This window comes from Sceloporus occidentalis, unplaced genomic scaffold (genome assembly GCF_023333645.1).
Source record: "Sceloporus occidentalis isolate IW3139 unplaced genomic scaffold, rSceOcc1.0.p SCAF_449, whole genome shotgun sequence".
NCBI classification, from domain to species: Eukaryota; Metazoa; Chordata; class Lepidosauria; order Squamata; family Phrynosomatidae; genus Sceloporus; species Sceloporus occidentalis.
The window spans coordinates 70,527-92,886 of record NW_028317429.1 but is presented as its reverse complement, the minus strand read 5'-3'; the positions used below and the strand labels follow the sequence as shown (position 1 = coordinate 92,886).

Below are 22,360 nucleotides of genomic sequence, written 5' to 3'. Positions count from 1 at the left end.
AGGGTGACATCGCAGGGGTCAGGTGTGTGATGTAAGTGTGACGACACGGGTCAGATGTGTGTTGTAAGTGTGACATCGCAGGGGTCAGGTGTGTGATGTAAGTGTGACATCGCAGGGTCAGGTGTGTGATGTAAGTGTGACATCGCGGGGGTCAGGTGTGTGATGTAAGTGTGACATCGCAGGGTCAGGTGTGTGATGTAAGTGTGACGACACGGGTCAGATGTGTGTTGTAAGTGTGACATCGCAGGGGTCAGGTGTGTGATGTAAGTGTGACATCGCAGGGTCAGGTGTGTGATGTAAGTGTGACATCGCGGGGGGTCAGGCGTGTGATGTAAGTGTGACATCGCAGGGTCAGGTGTGTGATGTAAGTGTGACATCGCAGGGTCAGGTGTGTGATGTAAGTGTGACATCGCAGGGTCAGGTGTGTGATGTAAGTGTGACATCGCAGGGGTCAGGTGTGTGATGTAAGTGTGAGACTGCAGGGATTAATTGTCAGTATGATATACGTGTGAGACTGCTGGGATCAGGTGTGCGAGACCACAGGGGTTGGGTATAATGAGTGAGACTCCATGAGTAGGATGTTTAGGAGTCCCCAGTCTCTCCCAGTCTCTCCCGGTCTCTCTCAGTCTCCCCCCGCTCAGACCCCGTGTGATTTGCTTGCAGCACATGCTCCGCAGGGAGACTGCTGTGTACCCCGGACCCTCTGTGTCTGCTGGACGGCGGATGGGGCCCGTGGAGCCCGTGGACCTCCTGTTCTCAGACCTGCGGGAAGGGAATCCAGAACCGGTCTAGAAAATGTGACAGACCGACACCCCAGAATGGAGGCAGAGACTGCCAGGCAGAGGGGCAGCAGCAGCGAGACTGTCAGGATGTGGAATGTCCAGGTATCAGAGACCGTCTGGAGCCACGGGTTCTCGTTTATTGCCTACGGCGGAGAAGTCATTGGTGGCTCGTGTCCTGTTTGCGTTACAGAGCCGGGGCCGTGGAGCGAGTGGTCCCCGTGGTCCGCCTGCAGTGTGTCCTGCGGCGGTGGGGAGCAGATCCGTGTACGGGAGTGCCACAGAGAGGAGTGCCACGGAAGAGCCATCCAGACCAAAGCCTGTAATAACCAGGTCTGTCTCGGTAAGTGTGCCGGGGGCCGACCGCTGCGCATGGATCAGCTGCAGGAGATCATGACGCCTCCAGCATGCTCTACCCAATCAGAATGAGGCGTCTGCCCCGATCCGCCCCGCTCACAGAGTGTTCTACCCAATCAGAGTGAGACGTCTGCCCCGATCCGCCCCGCTCACAGAGTGTTCTACCCAATCAGAGTGAGACGTCTGCCCCGATCCGCCCCGCTCACAGAGTGTTCTACCCAATCAGAGGAGGTTATTTCAGTTGAATTCTCACTTTTTAAATAAAGTAACTGAGGCCCCGCCTCTTCAACATAACTCCCATGTATGCACGCAGCGACATGCGTGTTACCAATCCACACGCTGTCACCACGCACGCTGTCACCACGCACGCTGTCACCACACGCACGCTGTCACCACACGCACGCTGTCACCACGCACGCTGTATCCACGCACGCTGTACCTTCTCCCAACCTTCTCCCCTCCTGTCTTTCTGCAGACGTCGGGTGCCCCCCGGACCGCCTGTACCGAGAGTGTGGGGAGGGGGGCGGCTGCCCCTACAGCTGTGCCCACCTCAGCCGGCAGGTGGAGTGCTTCCCCGACGGGTGCGAGGAGGGCTGCCACTGCCCTGAAGGAACCTTCTTCCACAACGGCTCCTGTGTCACGGTCAGTGGGGCCACAAAAATCCCACGCTACGGGGGGTACCGGCAAATATACACGTAACGCTCTCTCTCCTCCTGTATCTCCGTTACAAGGAGCCGCCCCTGATTCGTGGAAACGTGGGGCAGATTCCTATAACGAGCCCCACGGAGGGTAAAATCTCTTCCACGTATACAGGGGTGGAAGTAATCTGGCCGCACGCCGTCTGCTTGTCTCACACAGGAGTGTCCGTGCGTCCTGACCGAGGAGTCCGTACAGGGACTGAGGAACCGTTCCGCAAATCCACGTGATGGGACCCCACTGTTCACGAGCCACGGCGTCCGAGTCACGGTGGGAGAAGAGATGATGCCTGGAGAGAAGGTCCTGCATGAGTGCAGCTCGTGGTACGGTTCTCACTTTTTGGGTAAAACGTGGGAATATTTGGCTCGGTTGCTGCTCCGTGGTGTCCGTGGAACGTCCTCTGATATGTGTTTGGTGGTCTCGTGACGTTTGGGGCTCTCACGGTTTGCCCGCTTTTCCCGCAGCACGTGTGATAACGGTCGGCTGAATTGTTCGTTTGTTTCCTGTCCGGTGGATGGCGTTCTCTCCCCGTGGGGTCCGTGGACTCCCTGCTCCGTGTCCTGCGGTGGGCTTGGGAACATGACAAGATCACGCAAGTGTTCGGATCCAGCGCCAGCCAATGGGGGGCGAGCGTGCGAGGGGCCGGTCGTTGATATTAAATACTGTCAGACCCCAGAGTGCGAAGGTGAGAGGACCCCGACACGTTCCACGTCATCTCTGCCCGTGTCCCAGCGCTCTCCCTCATCACCTCGTGTTTCACACGTGTCCTCTGTGGCTGTTGTTTAGTTTATCTTCAGCCGTGGGATATCTGGGGTAGAAGTTTTAAAGTCCAGTTATGGAAAATTACCTGCCCTCCACCGACCACTTTGGATGATTCGCTCCATCTGAAGAAGAGACCGCTGAGGTCCTGAAAACTCACGTGACTCTGCATGTTCTGATTTTATGGCCACGGACACAGATTTGTTTTATTCTTCCAGATCTCGTGGGACCCACACAGGAGCCAAAGTCGGACATTGCAGGTAAGGATTCTGTAGGGGCCACAGTTACTGGCAGCCACGGAGCTGGATGTTCAGTCTCCTCGCTGGGTTAATCTAGAGCAAGAAAAAACAGAGGTGTCAGAAATACATCACCGTTGCCCTCTGGTGGCCGCACTCTTACTCCTGGCCACGGGCCGCACTCTCACTCCTGGCCACGTGCCGCGTTCTGTACTTGACATGAAGGCGATCTGTAAACGAGGCTCACGTTTGAGAATTAGTAACGTAATACGGGGTGGAAAGCAGATCCGTGGACTGGAAGCAGGCAGCTGATTCTCCGCGGGATTTCCTTCCCTATAGGACCGGAGGGGGGATTTGGCCCGTGGTCACCGTGGACTCCGTGTTCTAAAACGTGCACGGACAGCGCGGCCCCCGCCGTGAAGACACGCTCACGCTTCTGCCACGGAGGATGGAATTGCTCCGGGGAGTCGTTCCAGGAGCGAGAGTGCAACCTGGCCCAGTGTTCAGGTCTGTCTGATTCACGGAACAGTCTAATCCGGGACCACGAGCCACGAGCTGGGTCCTAAACCTCTTTACCACGCACTCCCTAGACGCCGAGCCTTGCACGGAGAACGAGTGTCGTCACAGGAACTGCACGTGGAACCCGTGGTCAGAGTGGAGCTCGTGTTCTCGATCCTGCGGAGTCGGGCAACAAAGACGACTTCGTACCTACAACCCGCCGGGGGCAGACGGCTCGTGGTGCGTGGACATCCTGACCGGGAACGTGGAGCGGAGGTTCTGTAACCTGCAGGCGTGTAAAGGTACACGGAGCGCTGTGAACGGCTGCCCATGCAGCCACCAATTCCCAGGGCCCACGCTGGTGTATGATGTGTCATCTCCTCCTGTTGTTTCAGTGGACGGTGGATGGTCCAAGTGGAGTCCGTGGTCCTGGTGCGATCGCACGTGTGGCGGGGGAAAGTCGGTGAGAAGCCGCTCATGCACCAGCCCCCCCCCGAAAAACGGTGGAAAGGATTGCGTGGGAGAGAAGCATCAAATCCGCATCTGCAACCCGAACCCCTGCGGTAAGAGCCGGGGGCCACGTGGCCACTAAAGCCACCTACTGGGTTCATTTGCTGTAACCACGTGATGAGAATTGAGGCTCCGGGGGACTAACACACACAGCGTGACACGGCACCGGGGGTCTAGGACACGCAGCGTGACACGGCACCGGGGGTCTAGGACACGCAGCGTGACACGGCACCGGGGGTCTAGGACACACAGCTCAGTGATTTCTCTCACTAATGTTTTGTATGTTTTGTCTACGAAGCTGACAGTTGCCCCGCTGGCATGGAGCGTGTGGACTGCGCCACCCGATGCCCCCGGCATTGCTCTGACCTCCAGCAGGGCATCACGTGCCACGATGGGGAACGCTGTGAGCCTGGGTGCCGCTGCCCTCCAGGTATGTCACGTGCCACGCTTTGTATACCTGATTTCCGTGACCGTGGAACATGTTCTGCGGATACTCGGTTCTAGGTCATTCCTCATCACTCGAGAACCGGCCGGTTAGAGCCCACGGCGGTTTCCAGCCGGTCCTCTAATTCTTGCACCTGTTTTTTTTTTTCCTTTTTGCTCTTATTTCCACCCGTGGCATCCACGTGGATAATCAGAGCTGCCCCCCACGGGGTGAGAAGGTTCCGCACCCCCGGGCAATAACTTTGTGGAGGTGCCGCGTGGCGCTGAACGGTGTGCAGGGAATCTGTATGTTGGGTTCAGACACTGATTGCCGTGTCCTGTTTGCCACGTAGGGCTCCTGGAGCAGGACGGAGCGTGTGTCCCCGTGGCACACTGCGAGTGCATGGACGCTGGGGGCCACAGCTGGACAGCAGGGAGCGCCCTCCGAGAAAACTGCAACAACTGCACCTGCCTCAACGGCCGCCTGCTCTGCACCAACCACACCTGCCCCAGCGCAGGCTGCGCGTGGAGTCAGTGGTCTACGTGGTCACAATGCAGCGTGTCTTGTGGAAGTGGCCTCCAGACGCGGTTCAGGTAAACATGGAGCTTATGTTTCCGTGGCTCCTCCCAGCCTCAGGGAAGCCGTCTCTCTCCGCAGGGCCACCACCTACGCAGAACGTGGCCCTACATGGTCACTACTTAAGGAGGTTAATCAGGGGCTCGGGAATGTCCTGGTGAGACGTGGACCCGTGGCGGTCCTCTCCCATCGTTTCCACGTTTGTAGTGGCGCCGTGACTGTAGCGTGTCAGCCAGCCGTGGTCGCTGCCACCCATTATATGGAATTATTCCTGATTGGTTAATAACTGCCACCCTCCCCCCCCTCTTCCAGGACATCCACCTCGGGGTCACCAAACACCGGATGCCAAGAACCGGAAACGCAGTCTCAGCCGTGTCACCAGGGAACGTGTCCCACGCTCTGCCCACGGGATGGCTCTGAGGGGCACGTCGGGGATGCGTGGCTGGTGGGAGAATGTCAGCAATGGTGGGTCCACCCAAATAAATTTTATCTCCCCTGCCCCGCAAACAACTGCCCCACCACTGATCCAGTCCCAGCGAGGCTGAAAGACTGAGTTACCCCTGCCTCGTGCTAGGGAATTATCCCACGGGAGGTCTGTCCACGTGCAGCTCACACAGTCACGCGTTATTTTTTGTCTCTCTTGCTAGTATCTGCACCCCGGAGGGGAATTACTGCCGGGACACGGAGTGCAGAGGTAAGGACTGCCCACGAAAGGGGAATGAACGCGGTCATTCGGGGCATAACCCGGGCCTGGATCCGTGGTATTCTTGGTATTCGTGGGATCCGTATCATTTGTGCAGAATTCCAACATATCTAAATGTTTTCATGATTTTTATTGATGAACATGAGGGCTCGGCGTGTCCGTGGCCCCGGGGCATGTTGTGGATCACTGTGAAAAAACATTTAGTAAAACAGGTGTTTCTAAACTCTAGTGGATGGAAACTGGACGCCGTGGTCTCCGTGGTCTGACTGCCCAGTCACCTGTGGTTCAGGAGTCCAAATCCGCACAAGAGCTTGCATTGACCCTCCCCCGCGCAACAATGGTACGGACTGCGTGGGACCAGAGTCAGAGACACGGGAATGTACCACCAGGCCGTGTACAGGTAGGGACGACTGTTTCATTGCATGACTTTAGTATGTTGTGATTGCGACCACGGCGGTTCCACAGATGTTTCTTTGGATTGTAAGCTCTGCAGACAAGCCCTGTATCAGCATTGCTGCACTTGTGTGTTTCCTCCGTGGTACTTGTTGTTCTCGGGTTGTAACGAGCTCCGGCATTGGCTGATGGTTTATAACTGAAAGCTAATCTCCCCGTGGATGCTCGGCTCACGTTTTGAGGCCACTGAGTGTGTCTTGCAGGAAGTGATCGGTGTAAGTGGTCAGACTGGAGTCCGTGTTCACGAACCTGTGGTACCGGAATAACCAGCCGGAGGTGGAGATGCGATTGCCCCGCCCCCGAGGAGCCAGACACGCCATGCAACACCAGCGAGCGTGTCCAGACAGAGGCGTGTTATCTTGAGCCCTGCAAAGGTACGTGTCCACAGCCCAAACAGCCACGGCAGGAGGGTCAGACCACATGTGGGCTACCACTGCTCATGAGTGGCTGTGGAAGACTTAGTGTTTCCTATACATTGCATGCTGTGGGTCTGCCCCTGTACACGGGGTAAATCCTAGCAGCTGGACAGTATCCTTACAGCAACCCACGTTCACGTGGCCAGGTACACGTCGCAGCTCCGCGGTGCCCACGTAGAGCCTGATAGAATTTGACTCGTGTAAGAACCGTCGTCCCCTCCCGTGGCCTCGTCTCACGTAGGCTTGACCTTTCCGTGTGTCTCCCGCAGGGGGCTGTAACTGGGGCCCGTGGAGCGAGTGGTCCAACTGCTCCTGCCACTCTCTTCTCCAGCACCGACACCGGCTCCGTGGACCCAGCTTTGAAGGAGACACGTGTGAGGAGCTGGAGTCTGACGTCCGATCCTGTAACCAGTCCGACTGCTCCGGTGAGAGAGATCAGTGAGGAGCCACGGGGCCACTTATACAAACACTATTTACTTATTTATTCTCACCCCTTAACTGGGTCTTCTGCACTACCTCCACCGGAAGGCTATTCCAGGTGTCTACTACCCTGTGTGCAAAGGCGGGTTCCGTGAACTCATATGTTTTTGCTTGGTCCCCCAGAGTCGAGCTGCCGGCCCCCGTTTCAGTTTCAGTCCTGTGGCTCCCCCTGTGGCAGCTTCTGCTCTTCTGTGCAGAGACCGGAGAGCTGCCGCGACGTGGCCCCGTGCCAGCCTGGCTGTTACTGCCCGGAGGTAAGTCTGTGGGGCAAATGCAACCGGATGTTCATTAACTGCCCCTGAAACACACTCGTAATATAATATGTGTCACGCTATACCCACGAAGCAAGCCGTGGCCTCTATTGGTACAGAGAACGTGGCCACGCAGACACTGACGCTTTCTCTCCTCTCAGGGGTTGGTGGAGCAGAACGGAGAATGTGTCCGTCTGTCGGAGTGCGGCTGTCTGTACGTCTCCCAGGCCAGCGGTGAGGGGGCTCTGGAGGCCATTCCGCCCGGACACGTCGTCCACGTGGGATGTAGGGAATGGTGAGTGACGTCTCTGGGCCTCCTGTGTCATGCATCATCACGCAACACAGAATGAACTACAAATCTCGGAACCAGGGGTCCCACAGAAAAGCCACGGAACCCTGATCTGTGTGGCTGAGTGAGAGTGGTGTGCGTGGCTGAGTGTGATCTGTGAGAGTGGTGTGCGTGGCTGAGTGTGATCTGTGTGAGTGAGAGTGATGTGCGTGGCTGAGTGTGATCTGTGAGAGTGGTGTGCGTGGCTGAGTGTGATCTGCGTGAGTGAGAGTGGTGTGCGTGGTATGATCTGTGAGAGTGATGTGCGTGGCTGAGTGTGATCTGTGAGAGTGGTGTGCGTGGCTGAGTGTGATCTGCGTGAGTGAGAGTGGTGTGCGTGGTATGATCTGTGAGAGTGGTGTGCGTGGCTGAGTGTGATCTGCGTGAGTGAGAGTGGTGTGCGGGGCTGAGTGTGATCTGCGTGAGTGAGAGTGGTGTGCGTGGTATGATCTGTGAGAGTGGTGTGCGTGAGTGAGAGTGGTGTGCGTGGCTGAGTGTGATCTGCGTGAGTGAGAGTGGTGTGCGTGGTATGATCTGTGAGAGTGGTGTGCGTGGCTGAGTGTGATCTGCGTGAGTGAGAGTGGTGTGCGTGGTATGATCTGTGAGAGTGGTATGCGTGGCTGAGTGTGATCTGCGTGAGTGAGAGTGGTGTGCGTGGTATGATCTGTGAGAGTGGTGTGCGTGGCTGAGTGTGATCTGCGTGAGTGAGAGTGGTGTGCGTGGCTGAGTGTGATCTACGTGAGTGAGAGTGGTGTGCGTGGTATGATCTGTGAGAGTGGTGTGCGTGGCTGAGTGTGATCTGCGTGAGTGAGAGTGGTGTGCGTGGCTGAGTGTGATCTGCGTGAGTGAGAGTGGTGTGCGTGGTATGATCTGTGAGAGTGATGTGCGTGGCTGAGTGTGGTGTGCGTGGCTGAGTGTGATCTGCGTGAGTGAGAGTGGTGTGCGTGGTATGATCTGTGAGAGTGGTGTGCGTGGCTGAGTGTGATCTGCGTGAGTGAGAGTGGTGTGTGGGGCTGAGTGTGATCTGCGTGAGTGAGAGTGGTGTGCGTGGTATGATCTGTGAGAGTGGTATGCGTGGCTGAGTGTGATCTGCGTGAGTGAGAGTGGTGTGCGTGGTATGATCTGTGAGAGTGGTGTGCGTGGCTGAGTGTGATCTGCGTGAGTGAGAGTGGTGTGCGTGGCTGAGTGTGATCTGCGTGAGTGAGAGTGGTGTGCGTGGTATGATCTGTGAGAGTGGTGTGCGTGGCTGAGTGTGATCTGCGTGAGTGAGAGTGGTGTGCGTGGCTGAGTGTGATCTGCGTGAGTGAGAGTGGTGTGCGTGGTATGATCTGTGAGAGTGGTGTGCGTGGTATGATCTGTGAGAGTGATGTGCGTGGCTGAGTGTGATCTGCGTGAGTGAGAGTGGTGTGCGTGGTATGATCTGTGAGAGTGATGTGCGTGTGCTCAGGGGCCCCGTCTCGAAGTGTTTGCAGTGTAAGAAGACGTATGCCTCGGCCTCGGCCTCTCAGGGGCCCTTAAGTCTTCCTGTACAGAAGCGCCACCTCGGGCGGGTGGAATGGAGATCCTTTCAGTGGCTGCGTGGCAGAGGAGCGTGAAGGGTTAATGTATGAATAACGCCTGCTTCTGCTGTCTTTCCAGCCTCTGCCAGCAGGGGGCGCTGCGCTGCAACAGCAACAACTGCAAAGGTGAGCCTGTCCACGGGGGCCGGGGTCTGTGTATAAATATTACATTATCTATTACCTGTCTATTATCTATTACCTGTCTATTATCTATTATCTGTCTATTATCTATTACCTGTCTGTTACCTGTCTATTACCTGTCTATTACCTGTCTATTATCTATTACCTGTCTATTATCTATTACCTGTCTATTACCTGTCTATTATCTATTACCTGTCTATTATCTATTACCTGTCTGTTACCTGTCTATTATCTATTACCTGTCTATTATCTATTACCTGTCTGTTACCTGTCTATTACCTGTCTATTACCTGTCTATTACCTGTCTATTATCTATTACCTGTCTATTATCTATTACCTGTCTGTTACCTGTCTATTATCTATTACCTGTCTATTATCTATTACCTGTCTGTTACCTGTCTATTATCTATTACCTGTCTATTACCTGTCTATTATCTATTACCTGTCTATTACCTGTCTGTTATCTATTACTTGCCTATTATCTGTCTATTATCTATTACCTGCCTATTATCTGTCTATTATCTATTACCTGTCTGTTACCTGTCTGTTATCTATTACCGGTATTTATTATCTGTCTCTTATCTATTATCTCTTATCTGTTGCAGGGGAAGCGTCTCTGAGCGAGTGGTCTGAGTGGTCTCCGTGTAGCCCCTGCCTGCCTTCTTCCTCGTTGGATCTGCGGCCCCCGGGCGGCACTCGGCTCCCGGCGTTCTCCTCGGTGCAGCAGCGGCACCGGCTCTGCCTAAACAGTGTCACCGGGTTCCCGTGGAGCGGCCCCTCTGTGTCGTGTTCCGGGGAGATGATGCAGGAGAGACTCTGCCCCGATGACGAGATATGTGAAAGTGAGTGTAAGCTCTGTGGGTGCCCGTGGCGCAGAGCGCTCAGACTGTAACCCCGGCTGTCTCTTTCTGTCTCAGATCTGTGCGTCTGGAGTGAGTGGGGCGAGTGGAGTCCGTGCAGAGCCCCCTGCAGCGGAGGGTTCCGGGTTCGCTGGCGCCACGTTCACCACCCTGTGGGGAGCCGACTGTGTGAGGGTCCGAGGTTCCAGTCCGAGAGCTGCAATACTGCAGCCTGCCCAGGTAACTGCCCCGCCAGCCCGACACGGGGGTAACTGAGCGCAACCTGCCAGGCCGACAGGGGGGTAACTGAGCGCAACTGCCCCACCAGGCCGACACGGGGGTAACTGAGCGCAACTGCCCCGCCAGGCCGACACGGGGGTAACTGAGCGCAACTGCCCCGCCAGGCCGACACGGGGGTAACTGAGCGCAACTGCCCCGCCAGCCCGACAGGGGGGTAACTGAGCGCAACTGCCCCACCAGGCCGACACGGGGGTAACTGAGCGCAACTGCCCCGCCAGGCCGACACGGGGGTAACTGAGCGCAACTGCCCCGCCAGGCCGACACGGGGGTAACTGAGCGCAACTGCCCCGCCAGCCCGACAGGGGGGTAACTGAGCGCAACTGCCCCACCAGGCCGACACGGGGGTAACTGAGCGCAACTGCCCCGCCAGGCCGACACGGGGGTAACTGAGCGCAACTGCCCCGCCAGGCCGACACGGGGGTAACTGAGCGCAACTGCCCCGCCAGCCCGACACGGGGGTAACTGAGCGCAACTGCCCCGCCAGGCCGACACGGGGGTAACTGAGCGCAACTGCCCCGCCAGCCCGACACGGGGGTAACTGAGCGCAACTGCCCCCCCAGCCCGACACGGGGGTAACTGAGCGCAACTGCCCCCCCCAGCCCGACACAGGGGTAACTGAGCGCAACTGCCCCGCCAGGCCGACACGGGGGTAACTGAGCGCAACTGCCCGCCAGGCCGACACGGGGGTAACTGAGCGCAACTGCCCCGCCAGCCCGACACGGGGGTAACTGAGCGCAACTGCCCCCCCCAGCCCGACACGGGGGTAACTGAGCGCAACTGCCCCCCCCAGCCCGACACGGGGGTAACTGAGCGCAACTGCCCCGCCAGGCCGACACGGGGGTAACTGAGCGCAACTGCCCCGCCAGGCCGATACGGGGGTAACTGAGCGCAACTGCCCCGCCAGCCCGACACGGGGGTAACTGAGCGCAACTGCCCCGCCAGGCCGACACGGGGGTAACTGAGCGCAACTGCCCCGCCAGCCCGACACGGGGGTAACTGAGCGCAACTGCCCCCCCAGCCCGACACGGGGGTAACTGAGCGCAACTGCCCCTCCAGGCCGACACGGGGGTAACTGAGCGCAACTGCCCCGCCAGGCCGATACGGGGGTAACTGAGCGCAACTGCCCCGCCAGCCCGACACAGGGGTAACTGAGCGCAACTGCCCCGCCAGCCCGACACGGGGGTAACTGAGCGCAACTGCCCCGCCAGGCCGACACGGGGGTAACTGAGCGCAACTGCCCCGCCAGCCCGACACGGGGGTAACTGAGCGCAACTGCCCCGCCAGGCCGACACGGGGGCCCGCCAGCCCAATATGGGGCTAATAGTGACAGTACCTGTGCCGGTGCAACGTGGGGGTAAAGGAAGTACTGCCCCCGTGGGGTGTAAATTAGTGTTACTGCCCCTGGGGTGAGGTGAAGTGTGTATGAAAGGGGGGCATTTAAGGATTACCCCACCTTCTGTGGTGACGCTTCTTCCGTGGCTTTTATTTTCTCCATGTAAGGCGAGGACTGCGAGGACCGTGGAAGGGCGTTTAAGATGTCCTGCGCCAACCAGTGTCCCCGAGCCTGCGCAGACCTGTGGGAGCACGTGGAATGCCTCCAGGACCAGTGTAGGACAGGTATGTGGAATGCCTCCAGGGCCGGTGTAGGACAGGTACGTGGAATGCCTCCAGGGTCAGGGTAGGACAGGTACGTGGAATGCCTCCAGGGCCGGTGTAGGACAGGTACGTGGAATGCCTCCAGGACCAGTGTAGGACAGGTACGTGGAATGCCTCCAGGGCCGGTGTAGGACAGGTACGTGGAATGCCTCCAGGGTCAGGGTAGGACAGGTACGTGGAATGCCTCCAGGGCTGGTGTAGTACAGGTACGTGGAATGCCTCCAGGGCTGGTGTAGTACAGGTACGTGGAATGCCTCCAGGGCCGGTGTAGGACAGGTACGTGGAATGCCTCCAGGGCCGGTGTAGGACAGGTACGTGGTGCCGTGTTGGATCACGTGACAGTTTGGTACGGCGTGATAACGGGCCCCGTCGCTGTCTCGACCCGCGCAGGTTGCCGGTGTCCGGAGGGCTGGCTGCTGCAGGACAGGAAGTGTGTGCCGGTGACAGACTGCCGCTGCGGGCTGCCCACGGCCAACGCCACCATAGAGTACGACCCGGGAGACGTGGTGCGCATCCAATGCAATAACTGGTACGTCCTCTGTATTGTGTCTGGGGGTCCGCCGTATTGTGTCTGGGGGTCCTCCGTATTGTGTCTGGGGGGGTCTTCCGTATTGTGTCTGGGGGTCCTCCGTATTGTGTCTGGGGGGGTCTTCCGTATTGTGTCTGGGGGGGTCCTCCGTATTGTGTCTGGGGGGGTCCTCCGTATTGTGTCTGGGGGGGTCTTCCGTATTGTGTCTGGGGGGTCCTCTGTATTGGGTCTGGGGGTCTTCTTCCCAGTAATTGGGTCTCCTCTCTGCCCGCAGCACGTGTGTTAACGGCACCTTCGCATGCACAGACCTGCAGTGCCCGGCCTACGGCCCCTGGACGGACTGGGGCCCCTGCTCTGTGAGCTGTGGCGGGGGGCGCAGACAGAGGGGCCGCACGTGTTTGCAGAAGAGCCCAGAGGGAGCGCCGTGCTGGGACGAGACTCGGGAGACAGAAGAATGTAACGGGATTCCGTGTCCAGGTGCGTGGTCCACATCTCTACACCGCACACACATCACTCCTGCAAGTAACTGAGAGGGAGGGTCCGTGGAATGATCCGTGGAGAGAGGGAGGGTCCGTTGAATGATCCGTGGAGAGAGGGAGGGTCCGTGGAATGATCCCTGGAGAGAGGGAGGGTCTGAGATTAAGCTGCGCGTCAGGGCCACGTCCTCTCTGACCCGTCTCTGTTCCTCCAGCTGACTGCATGCTGAGCGAGTGGTCTCCGTGGACAGACTGCAGTCTAAGCTGCGGAGGAGGGATATCCGAGAGGAACAGGACAGTCCTGGTACCGGCAGAGCCCGGGGGCCACGAGTGTCCCACGCCACTGATTCTCCACAGATCCTGCAACCTGCACAACTGCACCCCAGGTACCCGAGCCCGCACTCCCTGTCCACGTGTGTGGTCAGGCCGTGTCCTCAGAGATATCCGCCGTCCAACCACGTCCGTGTCTTTCTCCTGTAGAGTGTCCCGGAGGCCAGGTTTATAGCGACTGCGCCAATTCCTGCCCACGTTCCTGCGCCGATCTCCAGCCTCAGACCCGGTGCGTGGAAGAGACCTGTGAGCCGGGCTGCTCCTGCCCCACAGGGAAGGTAAGTGACTGCTCAGGAGCAGCGGAGGGGCGTCGGCTTGGGAGGGGCGTGGCTGTCTCTGTACGCAGCGGTACTGAGTCTCTGCCGCTATTACCAGGTGTTGCAGGACGGGGATTGTGTGGCCCCTGAAGACTGTCCGTGTTCCCTGCGCTCCTCAGACGCTCTCCCCTGGGCAGGAAACCTCACCGCGGAGGAAAGAGCAAGAGAGTTCCCAGCGGGCACCATACTGTATCACCAGTGTAACAACTGGTAAGAGGGCACAGGGCAGGCACCATACTGTATGGTGACGGGGGAGTTCAGGTCGCCGGGCGCTGCCGGGGGAGTTCAGGTCGCCGGGCGCTGCCGGGGGAGTTCAGGTCGCCGGGCGCTGCCGGGGGAGTTCAGGTCGCCGGGCGCTGCCGGGGGAGTTCAGGTCGCCGGGCGATGCCGGTGGAGTTTAGGTCGCCGGGCGCTGCCGGGGGAGTTCAGGTCGCCGGGCGCCGGAATGCGAGCAGAAGAAACGCTCATCTTTCTGCTCGGTATCTCAGACGAGGATCAGAGTCCTAACTCCGTCTGTCTGCCACGAGGCGCTCACTCTCCAAAAATACTACGTGTGTCAATGTCTGTCGCCAGGTGTCTCGGTCTGATGATGTCATCGCCGGATACGTGGCGTCTCGTGTGGCCGTGTCGCTGTTATGTGTTGGTTATCAGTGGCATGTTTCTTGTATGTTTTGCAGCACGTGTAACGCGGGGGTTTTCGGCTGCACCCAGGAGACCTGTAACGGTGAGCAGAGCGGAGACCATTCCGGGGGGCATTTCCACCTGGGGGGCATTTCCACCCGACTACATATTACCGGTCCTTTCACTGTTTTTTCTTCTCTCCCTGCGTGTAGTGGACTGTGAGTGGTCTCCGTGGACGGAGTGGTCTCCTTGCTCAGTGACGTGTGGGAGTGGAGTGCAGACGTCTCAGCGACATCACACTCAGCAGCGGCTCTATGATGGAGAGGAATGTGCCGGAGAATCCACTCGCCAGAGGAAATGCTCTCTCCAAGACTGCAGTGAGTGCCACGGGGGCCGGAAAGCGGGGGGATCGGAGTTGGAGGCTGTGGTCCCTTGTTGGGGGCTGTGGACCCCCGTTGTGGGCTGTGGACCCCCGTGGCGTGCACTGATTCTCTTGCTGTTGCCGTAGGTTGTCCTGCCGGGGAGAGATGGAGAAGACATTCCCTGGAGGGCGACTTTTGTGAACGGACGTGTCAGGAAGTGTACGAGGAGCCGCGCAGGAGCTGCGGTGCGGGGGAGGGATGCGTGTGCGAGGCCGGCAGGTACCGGAGCCGCAGTGGGATGTGTGTAACGGCCGCGCACTGCGAGTGTAAACACGATGGACACGTGTACCTGGTGAGTCGCGCTCGTGTCGCGTGTCCCCAGATCTTCGGATCCCCCGACCCTGCGCAGCATCTGATCCCACAGACTCTTCGGAGATTTCCAGATATAACCGGTCTCTGTTAGGCCCTCGGGGGCCACGACCCGTCCAGCAGTTTATATTTATTGCGTTTGGTGCGCACGTGGCTGGAACCTCTAGGACATGTAGGCTCGGTTAGTTTTGGCCTCTGTGGCTGTCGGGATAGTGGCGGTAGGATTTGGAAACGAACGATAAGAGACCATTGGCCAGCGCTGTTTGCGTGACCCCTGACCAATCAGTGACCCCAGACCACGCTTTGTCTTCTAGCCTGGCACCGATTGGCAGGATGGGTGTGAGATCTGTCGATGTGTGAATGGACTCCGAGTCTGCGCAGCCGGATGCCCCCCGTTGCACTGCCCCGAGGTAAGAAACCGCACCAATCAGATGACAGCGATCTCACATCCAATCAGGTAACAGCGATCTCACATCCAATCAGGTAACAGCGATCTCATGGATCACATCTAATCAGAGAGCAGCTAATCTTATATGACATCCAATCGGATAACAGCGATCTCACATCGGCACAAATACTCTTCTCTGTGACGATGATGTCAGGAATTACCGTAAATCTCGTGAATGATCGCTCTCTTTAACCCCATGAGGGTCGGTGAGCTGTAATGAGATACGGATTGGAAACGTGTGATGTAATGATGTGATGTAAATGCTCTGATTCGTCGAATCCGCTCCGTTTATTATAATATTTTCATGATTTAAGATCAGCCACTCTCACGTTTTTTGGATGTTTAACCAAGTACTTGGTGCGGAGCTTTCTTCTTCTTCTTCTTCTTTTTTTTTTTTTATATAAGCGCTTTATTTCACATTTATTTCACATTTATATAGTATTTCTGTTTTTTAACCCCGTAATACACTCTGACAGTACGGGGGCGGGATTATTAATGCTGATTGGAGGATAACGCCAGCGTGCGATTGGTTAATTAACTCTTTTCTGTGCGCAGGGAGCCGTGAAAGTCCAGGAGCCCGGAGACTGCTGCCCCGTCTGCCGGCAGGAGATCATCGGTATGAAGCCCCCCTCATATCTCCCACCGGGGCCACTGGGCAGTAATTCAGGGCCCCGTCCTGGTGAGCTCGTTCTACGGGGTCTCGACTAATAGTAACGAGTCTCTCTCTCAACAGACGCTCCGTCCCCCGTCTGCCGGCTCCACACCGAGCTCCGCAACATCACCAAAGGAGGCTGCCGGCTGGAGCAGGTGGAGGTCAGCTTCTGCCGGGGCCAGTGCGTGTCATGGACACACGTTCTGCCAGAGGTGAGGGGCCACGGGGCCGTCTGTATGTCAAGAATATGCCTTTCATGTGCTTGATGGGATGGGGTGCTAGAGGGACTGACCAAACTAAACAGGGATGCTTGGCAGGTATACTGCAGATTGCATTGTACCGCATTACGCGTCATAAATACAAACAGGGGGGGTATCGGTTTGCGATATTTGGGGGCCCCATTAACGCGCATGGATTAACACGGCGTGTTCTACGACACGCTTTAGTGACACGTCAGCTCCACATCGCTGCCCCCTCCCCCAGCTGCCCATCACCGGGCGGTTGCCGTGTTCGCCTGAATGGTGGGGCCAGTCGTGTTCATATAACAGTGAAGGGTGCGTGACGCGTTTCTCCCGCCGGCCCCCAGGAGCCCTACCTCCAGACCGTGTGCGACTGCTGCAGCTACCGCTTGGACCCCGTGAGTCCCGTGAGGATCCTGAACCTTCAGTGCGACGACGGCGAGGAGGAGCCCGTTGTGCTGCCGGTCATTCACAGCTGTGAGTGCAGCAGCTGCCAGGGTGAGTACCGGGCCCGGTCTGATACCCCACGGCCACGGCCCGTCCTGTTACCACCATAACCCCGCCGCACTCTCACTGATTTATCTATACATTATACAGGGGCCGGTCGCTGATTTATCTATACATTATACAGGGGGCCGGTCGCTGATTTATCTATACATTATACAGGGGCCGGTCGCTGATTTATCTATACATTATACAGGGGGCCGGTCGCTGATTTATCTATACATTATACAGGGGGCCGGTCACTGATTTATCTATACATTATACAGGGGGCCGGTCACTGATTTATCTATACATTATACTCCCAGAGGGCTCTCTTCCGAATGCTCGGGGACAGGAGGTTAAATGTTGAGCTCGGTTTAGTGAATATGTCCCTTTTCTTTGCAGGTGGCGATTTCTCCAGGCGCTGAGCCCCCCCTTTCTGTAAATATGTCTATTTTTTCTGTAATAAAATGTTTTGTAGAGCGTCAGAGGTTTTGGAGTTGTTTCTGTGCCGGTCGGTGGGAATCACCCTGGGGCGGGGGGGGGTATTTCAGGCTCTATCACATTAATGCTCCTCAGATGTAATTTCTTAAAAAATTAGAGATAAAACTAAAATATATAAACCGCCTTTATTTGCCCCGATGGGCCGGATGCCCCAGTTCGGGTTGCGGACGATGCTCCAATGGGGTGACCCACATATTACCCGCCCCCCCCACTGGGGTTATTCTTTCAGGATCTCCTGCAGCCAGCGGGTCACGTCTGCCGTGTATTACCCCACAAAACAACCCTCTATTACCCCCCAGCACCCAAACCCTGCGGCTGAGTGAGGACCCCCCTTCGTTGAGTCTCGTTTTAGATTCAGGAGCCGTACGTCTATCCCATGCATGTTTAACCCCCTGACTGTATTACCCTCTACCACCTCTGCTGGGAGGCTGTTCCACTTCTCTAAGTAAGGTTAGAAATGAAATAAATGGGTAAAAAGTACTCCCTTTTGTGTAAACATGAGAACATTTATAAAAAAATAAAGATACCGGAACGTGAAATGTTTTTTTGTAAAACTCTCATTATCGGAAGTCGGCTGAAAAATCATCTTCACCCCAAAATAACAAAATATAATTTATTGACAAACCGAGGATTCCTCCCCTCAGGAATCTACAAACAGGGCCCTAAACGAGGTGGAAAAAGGTTTAACCCCCAAACAATGAGTAGAAAAGGCCCCCCCCCCCCCCGGCTGCGACTGTCGGCCCCTTTTGGCCGCCGCCGGCACCCCCCCCCCCCTCTACCAAACGAAAGCAGAAACACTAAAGCGGAATTCACCAGACGGATAACAAACAGAAGAAACCACATCTACCGACCACTAACGCGAGGAGCCCGGGCTTCACACGCCCGTCCGCGGGGGCCGGAGACAGCCGGGTCAAACGTCTGCGTCTACGAGACCTGCCGTCGGACGGCACGGAGGAGACCCGCGAGCTGCGCTGGCAACGCAGTGAGGAGCCGGATTAACCCGCCCAGAGCCGGACGCCGGCGTCACCCCGCTTAATGACATCACAGTCCCGGCTGGTCTTATGTGCTGCCGACGCCGTTCACTTTTTCCTCCTCGCTACTCGAACTCTCCTCGCCCGAGAATCCCACCGTCACCTCGATGCCTGTGAGCGGAAAGAGACGTTACTTCAGGCCGACTCCATTCCTGATCCTTCTACAAACCCGGGCCAAGTCCCGCGAAACGACGACACGGACAGGGGTTCAGAAGCTAATTACTTTGCCCCCTCCGCCAAGCCACTGCCCCAAAGATGGAGGGGTCCAGGTAGCCCCCAAATCGTAAGCGGCACCGCCGGTACCCGCGGGCTGGATGAGCACATCCTGCGTTAAACAGCCCGCCGAGCCCTCGCCTGAGACGAAACCGGGTCACATGGTGCTTACCCCACCAAAAATAATGGGGTAAAAAAATAAAATCCCTGCCCAGTCCCCCCCCCAGTCTTCTCTAAATACCCTCCTGCCCCGTTCCCCCCCCCCACATCTCTAAATACACCCTTCATTCTATTGTTAACCCTTGACAGACCAAAGGTATAACTTGAGACGAGCGGCGGCCGTTACCATGATAATCTCCGACGCGGGGAGCGCTCTCCTTCCGGCCCAAAATTGCCTCTGAGTTTTCGGATTCACAAACTCTCCTGCAAGAGACAGAGAGGCCGTCACGGAGGAGAGAGAGACAGACAGAGAGGCCGTCACGGAGGAGAGAGACAGAGAGGCCGTCACGGAGGAGAGAGAGAGACAGAGAGGCCGTCACGGAGGAGAGAGACAGAGAGGCCGTCACGGAGGAGAGAGAGAGACAGAGGCCGTCACGGAGGAGAGAGAGAGAGAGACAGAGAGGCCGTCACGGAGGAGAGAGAGAGACAGAGAGGCCGTCACGGAGGAGAGAGAGAGACAGAGAGGCCGTCACGGAGGAGAGAGAGAGACAGAGAGGCAGTCATGGAGGGGGGAAAGAGAGAGACGGAGAGAGAGTGTTGGTTGAATTAATGGTCGAATTCTCCTCAGAAAGAGTTTTCATTTATTTGGATCATGCGCAGAATCGAGACGAGGCACGCAGCACACATACATCGCAGCGTTGTCTGATTACACGTTTGGATTACATGGTTTATATAACCTCTTATCTACTTCTAATAGCATGCATCGTTCTGAGAGAGAGACAGAGAGGATGTCACGGAGGAGAGAGAGACCGTCATGGAGGGGGGAGAGAGAGAGAGGCAGAGAGGCCATCACGGAGGAAAGAGAGGCCGTCACGGAGGAGAGAGAGAGAGAGAGACAGAGAGGCCGTCATGGAGGGGGGGAGAGAGAGACAGAGAAGCCGTCATGGAGGGGGGAGAGAGACAGAGAGGCCGTCACGGAGGAGAGAGAGGCCGTCACGGAGGAGAGAGAGAGAGACAGAGGCCATCACGGAGGGGAGAGAGAGAGACAGAGAGGCCGTCACGGAGGGGAGAGACCGTCATGGAGGGGGGAGAGACAGAGAGGTCACGTCTGTTTTATAACCCCCCCCGGCGTTTATGGCGGATCTAATTAAAACACTTTTTAGAATTATTTCCCTGAGTGGCAGCCTGTGGCAGAGTCAGCTTTTATCCAACCGACCCCCCAACCCCCCCCACCCCTTCTTCCTCCCCAATTCTTACAAAGAAGATCTGCTGCTGAACCCCCCCCCCGGAAACCGGGCATCTTATCCCATAATTACCCCACTGGTGTTTATTACCCCGTCCCTCCGCCAGCCTTTCAGTCACATTACTGAATACTGTCCCCGGGGCCGGGGTGGGGGCCGGTTACCTGTAGGTGTCTATGAGGTAGAAGGCGAGGCGCTCGTTGGTAAAGCCCTTCTCTGCCCTCAGAGACATCCAGAGGGGCCACGCTTGGCCGATGGTGACCCTCGTGTTCCGACGCCTCCTCTCGGCTTCTATCTTCCTCCTCTGGGCTACCTCCGGAGAATAAATCCGGGGCCGGCCGCGCTTCCGATTCACCGGAAAGAGCCCCGAATCTGCGACATGAGAGATTATTGATCCCCGACTGTCACGGACATTAAAGCGCATGCAACGCCGGCTGTCTCTTCTCACGCTCGCCTACGGGGACAGCGCCACGGAATCTGCCGGCGATATACGGACGATACAGAACGTGCTGTGACGGGGTCAGCGTGAATATCGGCTAGCGGATGGAGTGTCCGCTCACCCTCAGGTGAGCACCCTCCGGTGCCGTCGCAGCAGTCTATCCTATCCTCTCTTTCTATGACAGGGCAGTCTACTGAGCTCAGGTAGCGGGAGGCAGAGGCTGTGCTAGACCTGACCCCCCCTCTATGACACTAGAGTGCCAGGATATGACATCATACCCGCTGCACTCAAAGCAGGCTATGGTGTAAATGGGCTGGTCGGGGGGGGGGGGGGGTCTCGATCGATCTGCCTGCTGCCCCCCGGATTCTCATTCTATGGCGACTGTCTCCTGCAGACGCGACGCTCTCACCCAACGACGCGCTTTATTTGCCGCGGATCATTGACACTAAACTGGCTCTAGAGCCCCGCAGGGGCCGCGCGTTCCCCACTCACTGACCGGTGTTCCCGTCGCTCTGCCGGGACTGCGTCTGCTCGCTGATGGGGATCTCCTCGCCGTCCTCATTCTTTATCACGATGTTCAGTTCAGAGTTTTCTGAGTCTGAAAAACACGGAGACAAAAGATCCACGCGCCTCGCTCATGAGTTTCTACCCTCCTCGGGGGGGGGGGGGGGGGGGGTCCTGTGCTTGTCGTTCCCTATTGATGATGTCACAGTTTACCCTCCGTGTAAAGTTATGTATTGATGATGTCACAGCCCCGATTGGAGGTCACTGACCTGTTTCGCTGTGTCCGGTGCCGGCCTTGGTAACGATGATGTCATCGGCTTCCTCCTCTTTCACGTCGATGTCGAGTTGGAGATTTTCAGAGTCTGTAAAACGGAGGAAATGAAGCCGATTAGTGATGGAGGCCGGCCCTGAAGGAAAGTTCCAGCGCGAGCGGTCGGACCCGAGAGCGTCTGCTTGTCGCTCTCACCTGTAAGCAGCGGCGTCTCGCTGAGTTTGGTGATGTGTCCGTCTCGGTCCCTGAACCCTGATGAAGGTCTTGGGGTTGAGGATGATGTGACCTGAAACAAAAGTTACAACGAGTTCCAGACAACCCACCGGACGGGAACGCCGCTCGGGTGTATCCAGGTGTCGGGGTGGGGTGGAGCCGGGGCGGGATGGTGTCGGGGGCAGGGTGGAGCCGGGTGCCAGGGGGTGGAGCCGGGTGCCAGGGGGTGGAGCCAGGGTGGGGTGGAGCCGGGTGCCGGGGTGGAGCTGGGGGCAGAGTGGAGTCAGGGGCGGGGTTACCGAGCTGCGTCAGGGTCTGGTGAATGTCCTGCAGGATGTCCGTGTAAAGATTCTTGGTCTTTAACTCGAGAGATTTCCATCGCTTTTCACAGATGCAGACGGCCACCTCCTGAAACGTTACGGGGGTCTGTAAAGAGGGGCAGGTTAAACATATGGGGGTCCGTACAGAGCGGGAGGTTAAAAGCATATGGGGGTCCGTACAGAGGGGCAGGTTATAAGCATACGGGGGTCCGTACAGAGGGGCAGGTTATAAGCATATGGAGGTCCGTACAGAGGGGCAGGTTATAAGCACACGGGGGTCCGTACAGAGGGGCAGGTTATAAGCACACGGGGGTCCGTACAGAGGGGCAGGATATAAGCATACGGGGGTCCGTACAGAGTGGGAGGTTATAAGCATACGGGGGTCCGTACAGAGCGGGAGGTTATAAGCATACGGGGGTCCGTACAGAGGGGGAGGTTATAAGCATACGGGGGTCCGTACAGAGGGGCAGGTTATAAGCATATGGAGGTCCGTACAGAGGGGCAGGTTATAAGCATATGGGGGTCCGTACAGAGGGGCAGGTTATAAGCACACGGGGGTCCGTACAGAGGGGCAGGTTATAAGCACACGGGGGTCCGTACAGAGGGGCAGGTTATAAGCATACGGGGGTCCGTACAGAGCGGGAGGTTATAAGCATACGGGGGTCCGTACAGAGCGGG

At 57.2% G+C, this 22,360-nt stretch overlaps 1 protein-coding gene across 1 annotated transcript in view; it reads left to right on the top strand.

Annotated features, from left to right (window-relative positions):
• The window catches only part of LOC149271919 (SCO-spondin-like), a 79,464-nt gene extending 62,249 nt beyond the window's left edge, over positions 1–17,215 (top strand). The window contains exons 85-116 of the mRNA XM_089507000.1: positions 664–1,122; positions 1,612–1,778; positions 1,995–2,155; positions 2,297–2,517; positions 2,810–2,851; positions 3,167–3,334; positions 3,418–3,627; positions 3,721–3,888; positions 4,134–4,265; positions 4,612–4,852; positions 5,148–5,300; positions 5,483–5,529; positions 5,828–5,938; positions 6,677–6,832; positions 7,011–7,141; positions 7,300–7,433; positions 9,105–9,151; positions 9,772–10,008; positions 10,084–10,245; positions 11,806–11,922; positions 12,352–12,490; positions 12,765–12,967; positions 13,182–13,352; positions 13,447–13,574; positions 13,733–13,823; positions 14,447–14,611; positions 14,743–14,948; positions 15,280–15,375; positions 15,969–16,029; positions 16,147–16,277; positions 16,652–16,802; positions 17,193–17,215. Of these exons, the coding sequence (XP_089363126.1) occupies positions 664–1,122; positions 1,612–1,778; positions 1,995–2,155; positions 2,297–2,517; positions 2,810–2,851; positions 3,167–3,334; positions 3,418–3,627; positions 3,721–3,888; positions 4,134–4,265; positions 4,612–4,852; positions 5,148–5,300; positions 5,483–5,529; positions 5,828–5,938; positions 6,677–6,832; positions 7,011–7,141; positions 7,300–7,433; positions 9,105–9,151; positions 9,772–10,008; positions 10,084–10,245; positions 11,806–11,922; positions 12,352–12,490; positions 12,765–12,967; positions 13,182–13,352; positions 13,447–13,574; positions 13,733–13,823; positions 14,447–14,611; positions 14,743–14,948; positions 15,280–15,375; positions 15,969–16,029; positions 16,147–16,277; positions 16,652–16,802; positions 17,193–17,215 (4,829 nt within the window). The remainder of the gene's footprint in view (positions 1–663; positions 1,123–1,611; positions 1,779–1,994; positions 2,156–2,296; positions 2,518–2,809; positions 2,852–3,166; positions 3,335–3,417; positions 3,628–3,720; positions 3,889–4,133; positions 4,266–4,611; positions 4,853–5,147; positions 5,301–5,482; positions 5,530–5,827; positions 5,939–6,676; positions 6,833–7,010; positions 7,142–7,299; positions 7,434–9,104; positions 9,152–9,771; positions 10,009–10,083; positions 10,246–11,805; positions 11,923–12,351; positions 12,491–12,764; positions 12,968–13,181; positions 13,353–13,446; positions 13,575–13,732; positions 13,824–14,446; positions 14,612–14,742; positions 14,949–15,279; positions 15,376–15,968; positions 16,030–16,146; positions 16,278–16,651; positions 16,803–17,192) is intronic.
• The last annotated feature ends 5,145 nt before the right edge of the window (positions 17,216–22,360 follow it).